This window comes from Boleophthalmus pectinirostris, unplaced genomic scaffold (assembly GCF_026225935.1).
Source record: "Boleophthalmus pectinirostris isolate CB_2022bp ecotype Guang Dong unplaced genomic scaffold, ASM2622593v1 HiC_scaffold_5, whole genome shotgun sequence".
NCBI classification, from domain to species: Eukaryota; Metazoa; Chordata; class Actinopteri; order Gobiiformes; family Gobiidae; genus Boleophthalmus; species Boleophthalmus pectinirostris.
This window is the reverse complement of record NW_026571404.1, coordinates 34,174,205-34,183,357: the sequence shown is the minus strand read 5'-3', so window position 1 is coordinate 34,183,357 and position 9,153 is coordinate 34,174,205. Positions and strand designations below refer to the sequence as shown.

The 9,153-nt window shown below is 38.6% G+C and overlaps 1 protein-coding gene across 1 annotated transcript; it reads right to left on the bottom strand.

The window, feature by feature from the left end:
- Nucleotides 1-668: 668 nt before the first annotated feature.
- Nucleotides 669-8,462, bottom strand: avpi1 (arginine vasopressin induced 1). Its single transcript, XM_020929569.2, has 3 exons — nucleotides 8,353-8,462; nucleotides 3,544-3,916; nucleotides 669-2,723 (listed from the first exon to the last, which is right to left on the bottom strand). Exons 2-3 carry the CDS (start codon nucleotides 3,900-3,902, stop codon nucleotides 2,477-2,479), a joined length of 606 nt encoding a protein of 201 aa, XP_020785228.1. The 5' UTR covers nucleotides 3,903-3,916; nucleotides 8,353-8,462; the 3' UTR covers nucleotides 669-2,476.
- Nucleotides 8,463-9,153: the final 691 nt, after the last annotated feature.

The window sequence follows — 9,153 nt, the reverse complement described above, 5'->3', positions numbered from 1 at the left end:
GTGTAAAATTGCTTATTATGAGCTTTAAGTCATGTTAGAACATTGGTAACTCCTCAAAAACATACCTGGAGTTGTGTTTTATTTCATTCACACATGTTTACAGTACATCTTCAACACTCAGAATGCCCTGTTCCACCTTATGATATCATGTAGTGGTAGTTTTCAAGTTAGTTACTTGTCATGTAGTGGTAGTTTTCAACAGCTACTTTTTACCTTTTGTTCAGTGGAGATTGGCATTTCGAGGACTGAACTCATCCAAATGATTTTAATGAAGGTATATGGAGTTTAAAAACACAGTGGAGGACTTTCTGTATTACCACATGACATCACAAGATGGAAAAGCATGCTTTCTGTTTCAGGGAAGCCTGTGTGTGTGTTAAACATGTGTGAATGGAACAAAATATAAGGTAATTCTGGGTATGTTGTATGATGAGGAAATATATTATATATAATAACATAGATCAGAAAATAGCATAATATCTAAAACTGTATCTGAAAACTAACAATACTGACTTTATATCACTGCAGGCAGTATGAAAATCACTCAATATAAAGATGTAATGCTTTCCTGTGTTTTCCTATAATGAGTTACCCATTACATAATTACAAAACAACTACTACTGGTATATTATTGTCAATATTAAAATAAGACATTGAATACAAATGGGTGTGCTTAATTCATCAAGTTTATTCTCAGTGTAAAAATGAAAGTGTTATCAAAACCTTCTCAGTTATATGCAAATAAAATACATTAAAAACATAATTGGGGATCGTCATGCATTGTAGTGTTCTGTGGTTTGTAAAATCATAAGGCAAAAATCCAAACTGCAAGGTATCGCAATGCAGCTTCATGACATTCCCAAAAATAAAAAGAATATACGTTAAATATATACATTTCAATTGGCTTGCCTTTAAAAGAAGTAGCGTCCTTCTGTGACATCAGTGGTTAGGTAGGATAGAGCTAAAGCTGCGTAAAACTAGTACGTAAACTATAATAGAATTAGCATTATAGATTATTGCATGCAGCTAACTAATACAGTACTCGAGAAACTAAACATTTCTATCACAACAGTTTTTCAATCTGACACATCTAAAACATTGTTAAAGGTGCACTGTGTAACTTTTTAGTTGGGGATCTGTCACTAGATCTTGTTTTTGTGGATATATCATTTCTGTGCCTGGGATGTTCCACAATATGACATTAAACAGCTCTACCTTATGTTGATTCAATAACAGGTGGTTTTATAGCTCAAAAATACCTAGAAAAACAGACATTCTGACTGTGGGCGGTGTCGTCTCTCCACAGATCTGACGTGTAACTCGGTCTGGTTTGGTGAAACATTCCAGACAAAGCAATAACATCCATGGAGAAAAGCATTTGACCCTCCACCAGAAAAGTTACACAATGCATCTATAATAACTATGTTTTAATTTGTAATTTAGCCTTGTTTTGGTCCTGGTTTTAATCTGGAAACAATCTGATCAGTAAATAACACTATATATATTTGGTTTGAATTCTATGAGCAGTGGTGGGAAGTAATGCAATACTAAAAATACGTATTTGGAATTCTAATTTTGAGGTGAGAAAAAGAGAAAAAATGGCCATGTGGTCTGTGCATGTGCGATTTTTGCTTTTTATGCGAAGCAAACCAAAACTAGTGAAGTTGCCATCACTGGAAATACAAGATAAAGTCTGCGTTTAGTTAGAGACTATTATTTTTCTGTCTAATAAACTGATAGTAGATTTAATCCTATGTCACGTTTTGACCACAGACTGTATAAAGAAGTGGACTAAGGAAGTGTGACGTCATCCATAGTGTCCAGCTCCGGTCAAATGAGGCTCACAGATGCTGGCAGTTACAGGGGCAAATTTGGAGCCGAGTTCCACATTAGGAACAGATTTATGGACAAAACAGCTAAATAAAAACACCAGGAGCATGTAGAGTGAGTTAACATAAACATCAAGACCAAAATGATGAGGCTCACGGCAGCAGTTACAGAGAGGTGTGATGTTTTTTCAATACAAAGTGAACTGGAGCCAGAGTCCATGGAGCCAAACGCACGCCCATGCTCACTTCCTATGTGGAATGTCATGGCTAGCAGGTTAGCAATGTCCATTTATATATACAGTCCGTGGTATCTACACTATAATGTAACACCACTAAATGTGATACTAAAGTGTTCTAATTATGCAAAATACAGCAGTTGCATTCTAACTAAGTATTTTCCCCAACACTGTCTAAAGTTCAGGATATCGTAATCTTACTTTGGTATAACTCTACTTAAAACAGAAAATTGGCTGACTGTAAAATAAACTGCTACCCCTGCAGCTTTAGGAATAACTACAGTCATTAAACACAGCAAACACTTGGATAGAACAGTACAGCACCAAGATAAGAACAAAGGGAGGGCTTTTGGAGAAATTTCTTTTCCTCACTGAATGTCTCTTATTCACTGTCCGCTACACAGGTGTGTGTCAGTGCAGGATTCGATGGAGGTATCTGTCCGGGTCTGCCTCCCCTCCTCCTCCTCCTATTCCTCCTCTCCTGCCCCCCACTGCCCCGCTCCTGCCTGGCCGCTCCCCTGGTTCCTCTCTGGGTCCTAGGGGAGAGGGACAGTCCCAGCTGTGGTCAGCAGGGGCGCTGTGGTGCAGGTCGGACTCGGGCTCGCTGCAGGGGTCTTCAGGGTCTTTGTCTGCAGGACTCTGGGAGCTCTCTCCAATCCTGAAACAAGTGGAGGGAGCTTCACTTTGCTGTTCCAGCTACAAAAGACTACATTTTTCATGTTTTCATAGATCACAATTGGAGTGACCACAATCTCAAAAGCAGTACAATATTATTGCAATTTAGTATAATGAAATGAAAAGTAGTATCCTGGGTCAGAAACACATGCTTGGAACACCAATGTTTACTCATACTAAATAAGTGACATTCCACTCTGATGTCAGCAGTAACAAAATAGCCTAATGTGTTGGATAACACAGTCGTCGTGGGTTAATTCATAGCCCAAAACCTAGTCCAAAACCTGCCACATAGACCTGGTTGATTTCTTTAAATTTCTTTACATTTTTCTCCAGCAATATGATTTTAATTTTTTTTCCCCCCTCCACTAAAAATATTCTGTGGTCTACAGAAAAAATGTAAGGATCAAGGATCATATTTAAACCATCGGCCATTAGAGAAACCTTTTAGGAATGAAATAAAACAAACTACTGTATTAAATATGCACCCCCAGCTTACTATGATATCACAAATTTCAAAGCTGCATGGCCCAATTTTCAATGCAAGAAAGTGGAAAAAATAAAAATTGTTTTTTTTTTTTGTTTCTTTCTTTTTTTCAAATTTAGTCAATCAAATTAATAATTTTTTTGTGCAGATCCACTCCCACAGGAAAATTGTTCTGAAAGATGGATATTTTTTCTTTGGTTGTTTTCTGTACAAATTTAAAACCCTATCGCATAACTGTAATAGATGTATGGAAATGCTGTTCCATTGACTATAATGTCATAAAACCTCCTGACATTTCTGCATACTCTCTGTGTACCTGAGGTGGTTGAAGGCTCTGATCCAGTGAGCTCCCAGTGCATCTTTTCCTCTGCTTCTCAGGCCCCTCCTCTGGCCTCGTGCCCTCAGAGCGATGAGGGCCTGTGCCAGCTCCGCCTCATCCCCTCTGCCCCACACCAGCTGTGCCCTCTGCTCGGCATCCTGGTCCCCCGCAGCCCTGAACAGCCTCTGCAGCTGCCACAGGTGCACCGAGCTGAAAATGTTAGCAGAGCCCGCCTTCCTGCTTCTGCGATCGCTCAGTCTCCACACGGACGAGGGCCCAGCCATCACCGCCCCTGAGGAGGCAGCAGGGGGCGCCGTGCCGGAGTCCATCCACACCAGCACCGGGGACGGGGGCATATATGTGCACTCAGCTGGGAACAACAGGAAAAGTACAGACAGTTATTATACTGATTTCAGTGATTCTGTGACATAGAAAGGACTTAACTGAGAAACCACAAACATTCTATTAAAAGTCAAGTCATCTGAAGATGGTTTAGTCCTGGTTCAGTCCTGGTTTATAGACCTGGTTCAGCCCTGGTTTAGTTCTGGTTCAGTCCTAGTTTAGTTCTATTTTAGCCCTGGTTTAGTCCTGATTTAGTTCTCTGGTTAATAGTCCTAGTTTATAGCCCTGGATTCTAGTCCTGGTTCAGTCCTGGCTTAGTCCTGGCTTTAGTCCTGGTTCGGCCCTGGTTTATAGTCCTGGTTCAGTCATGGTTCAGTCCTGACTTAGTCCTGCTTTAGTCCTGGTTTAGTCCTGGTCAGCAATAGTTAAAGCAACAGTGTAACATTCATGACCTAATTTGAGCTCATTAGTACCAATCCTTGTCAAATTCTATATTCATTGTCCGTTTAAAAACCAATATCTAATTTGTCTGGCTGCTGTAACTGAATAATAACAACTGGATTTATTTGGAATATAAAAGCATTAGTTAAAATAATTAGTTGCATTTTTGAGTAAACATATAGTGCCATATTTTTAACCTAATTTTGCTCTTTAATTCGACTTTTTTCATGAGTTTGTTGAAAAAAACAAACCTGATGCACTGAGGATAAACTGTTAATATAAACCAACCCTATTCATTTCATTCAAGGAAAATATATATGTAATATCTGGTATATTCTTTGAACAATACACTGTGCTGGGTCATGGGGACAAGTAAAGGCAGCCTTATGATCTCTTATCTCATGAGCAGAGAGCTGAAAATCATTAAATAAGTATGACTAATGTTGTTCATGTTCCACTGATTCTACAGCAGTTTGTACAACAGTAATATTATTTTGTGACTGTCCAAAAATACATATTCTTGTGTATGTTTTTCTTCTTCTTCTCTCTTTGTTTTTTTAAATTTTTTTTATAGAAGTGTATTTTTTAACTGTGCCTGTTTGTGGGCACAACATATGCTGTTTACACCATAATCACAACGTCATAAAGGGGGAAATGAAACTCACACTAGGTACAAGCTGGTGGTACACACTGGTGGCCTTTTTGAGAGAAAGAGTGCACAAAAACCCAGCAGTTTCAAATTGATATTGTTTGCAAAAATAATTAATTTGGGGAAAAACATGTGGCCAAAACTAACCGTTATAGTTTACGTTAAAATGAGTGTTAAAAAAATCCTACTTCACAGACTTATTGATCAAAGGGCCCATATTACACCACAGTATTTTCTGATCTATGTTGTAATGTTGATTCTTCATCACAAACATATCTAGAGTTGTGTTTCGTTTCATTGATTTGCACACATTTAACACACAAACCCTGCATATTTAGGATGAGTTCTTCTTTCAAACTGAAAACACTTCTACCTTGTGATGTTATGCGGCAATACAGGAAATGCTCCACTGTGTTTTTAAACTCCACTAGAATCATTTCGATAATTTCAGATCTGGAATTACCAATCTCTACTAAACAAAAGGTAAAAGGTAAATAATAAAGGATTACTCAAACATGTGTGAATGAAACAAAACACAACTCCACATATGTTTTTGATGAGGTAACAACATTATTACATGTCAATCTTATTATCAGCGTGGTATCAAAATCAGTATTCCTTAGTATTGAAATTGAAATTTTAGTGTCACAACAACACTATTTCAGATACTTTTATAGGCCTGTCAGGATAATTACAATATTGACATATGGTTCAATATATGATAAATAGAACAATAATTTTAGGGGGCAGTTTTTATTGTCGTACTTTTTCTTTGTAGTAGTGGGAAATTTTCGTTTATTTTTTCTGCAATATGATTAGATTTGAGCTATACATGGTTGAATTGTGAACTAAAATTACAAAAACAAATGAGTTAAGTGTTGTATTCTGCTATTTATTTATACAGCTCAACAATATGTAACAATATTTACATTTAGAATGCTTTTTGTGGATAATTTTGCTTTCTGGTTTGGTTTAGATTATTGTTTATCATCTATATTGACTTAAAGGTGCATTGTGTAACTTTTCAGGTGGAGGGTCCGTCAAATGCTTTTCTCCATGGAGATGATGGCATTAAACCTTTCTTTCTTCATGGAGACCAACCCAGACCAAGTTACAGGTCAGATCTGTGGAGAGGTGACCCCACTCACAGTCAGAATGCAGTTCATCAGTTTTTCTAGGTATTTTTGAGCTATAAAACCACCTATAATTGCATAAATGTAAAGTACAGCTGTTTAATGTCATACTGCAGAACATTCCAGGCATAGTAATGACATATCCATAGAAACAAGCAGGACAAGAGTGGACCCCCAACCAAAAAGTTACACAGCGCACGTTTAAGCAATATAATCGCACAAAATTTCAGCGTTTGTTATCGTGACAGACCTACTGTTACACTTCCATACTAATTACTACTTAACCTTTCAGTTTACATTACCAAACCAAATCTATTATAATTACTTCTCCATTTTGTGCCACAGCATTTGCATGACTTCTCATTAGCCTATGCACAGACAGTATCTCTGTGTTCTCCATTGTGACGTCTGTAGTAGTAATGAGAGCCGTATTGTAAGTCATCTGCGCGCGCTTTAATCCTCTAATACAGGAGTGAGTGTGCGTAAACCACTTAGTGCAGATGGTTCCTCTGTCTGCTCCTGGGTGCATGCGAAAATATAGGCCACTCATTAAGGGGAGAGGGAGTTTCAGTTTCATTTGTCAGCAGTGGTGAGGTCAAACGGGTCCCTGGGTTTCAACTGAACAGTAGGATATGACTTAGTAGATGTTGTGTATAGTGTTACAAAGAGGTTAAGATACAGTTTTAATCCGAATCCTATTACCTGGAATATGTTTTTTGCATTTTCTTGTCTCTTGAATAAATATATAATAATGCTTCATTGAAGTCTGATTAATTTTCACAGACATCATACCAAAATTGATTAAATTAAAATTAAAAACTTCAAACTAAATCTGGAACAAACCAGGGTTGAAACAGGACTAAATCAGGACTGAACCAGAACTACAACAGGACCAAAACAAGTCTACATGAGGATTAAGCTGGGCTGACCCTAGACTAAACCAGGACTGACCCAGGACTGAACCTGGACTACAACAGGACTACAACAGGACTGCAACAGGACTAAACCAGGACTACACCAGGACCAGGACTACACCAGGACTACACCAGGACTAGGACAAAAACAAATCAAATCGACATCAGGACTAAACTGGGTTAAGTGGGAGCACCACCTTATCGAACTTTGGAACTGGTTTGACAGTAATTTAGTGCTGAGTTAAACCTGGTTTAGCTCTAGTTTAGTCCAACATTAAACCTAGTTAGTTGCTCTTACCCTACTTTAGAACTGGTTAAGTCCAGTTTCATTCTTGTTGTCCTTTTCTTTAGACCTGTAGTTTGGACCTGGTTTGGTCCTGTAGTTTAGACTTGGTTTAGACCTGGTTTAGTCCTGTAGGTTAGCCCTGGTCCTGTGGTTTGATCAGGTTTAGTCCTATAGTTTAGACCTGGTTTAGTCCTGTAGTTTGGACTTGGTTTAGTCCTGTAGTTTGGACTTGGTTTAGTCCTGTAGTTTGGACTTGGTTTAGTCCTGTAGTTTGGACTTGGTTTAGTCCTGTAGTTTGGACTTGGTTTAGTCCTGTAGTTTGGACTTGGTTTAGTCCTGTAGTTTGGACTTGGTTTAGTCCTGTAGTTTGGACTTGGTTTAGTCCTGTGGTCTGGACGTGGTTTAGTCCTGTGGTCTGGACGTGGTTTAGTCCTATATTTCAAGACCTGGTTTAGTACTTGTTTAGTCCTAGTTTAACAGATTTCATTTTAGGTAAAAATTTGACACTTGTAGTAAAGTATTATCCATGCAAATCAGCAATTGTATTTTATATTTTAAGTCAATAAACAAAAAACACGTTTCCTATGTGCAGCTTTACTAAAAATATCTTACTACATAAATTATTAATTCTAACTACTGATTGTGTAAGATCAAGACAGCATGTACCCACAGACCACATGCATAATCCAGTGTAGTTACATAGCTACGCCTACTGAAATACTAGTTGTGAACCAATATTTACATTAATAAATCTAAAATAAAGGAATAATTAGGCCCAGTGTGCAAAATGCAAAACGCAGCATGCCCTATTTATATTATTTTTATTATAAAGTCCGTGCGTAAATTCGTGTTTTCTTCACAATTCAAAGCTGCAATTCAATGACGCGCCTGCACCACTCAGTCACACGTCGTCAACAACAAGGTTTTCTGGGTTGAATTGCCAAACAAAGAGCAAAAAAGCGAATGCATATTGTTGTAACCGTGCAGTAGTCTAATCTTACCGAAGCTAAAGATATTTTAGTGTAAGAATCATCGCTTTACCTCAAACGAACAGCTCCGAATGCGTTCCTCTTCTTCTCATTTCGCTAAATACAGTGAAAAAATACAGTAGCGTTCTTTCTTTTCACCTGCGATCCATTTGTGCCCTCTATCCACCTGTCAATCACGCGCGTCGGCCAATGCGCTCTCCCGTGCGTCATTCAGAGCGCTAATCCCGTCCAATAAGGATCGGAGGGAGGCGGGGTTTACAGCGCTAATCCCCGCCTTTTGAGCGACGTGGTATTGACGTCAATGAGTTTGGCAAACCTTGCGCCTGTCAGATCTGTGAGGAAGAGGAGAGGCATGTGATACGCGCAAGCAGTGACGCAAACTAATGGACACTAAATACACAGATTAAGATTAAGACATGAGTGCACTGCTGCTGACTCCTGGGTGTAGAAATGAAAAAAATGTGGAATAAGGGGTGCTATAAGTTTGGAAAGACCCGTGGGAAGGACTTGAGGGATGTCTGGGGCAGTCGTGGATTGTAAACGGAGTAAAAGTAATAAAGTACTGAACTTAGAGATGCATTGTGTAACTTTTGCGTCCGTAAATGCTTTGTCTGGAATGTTTGACGGTATGAATAAACCTTTCTGTCATCATGGAGACCAAACCAGACCATGTTACAGGTCAGATCTGTGGAGAGGCGACCCCGCTCACTGCCAGAATGCTATAAAACCACCTATAATTGAATAAATGTTGTTGTTTAATGTCATATTGTGGAACATTCAGGGCAGAGCAATTACATATCCATAGAAACAAGCAGGTGACGGAACCCCAACCAAAAATTTACATATCACCTTT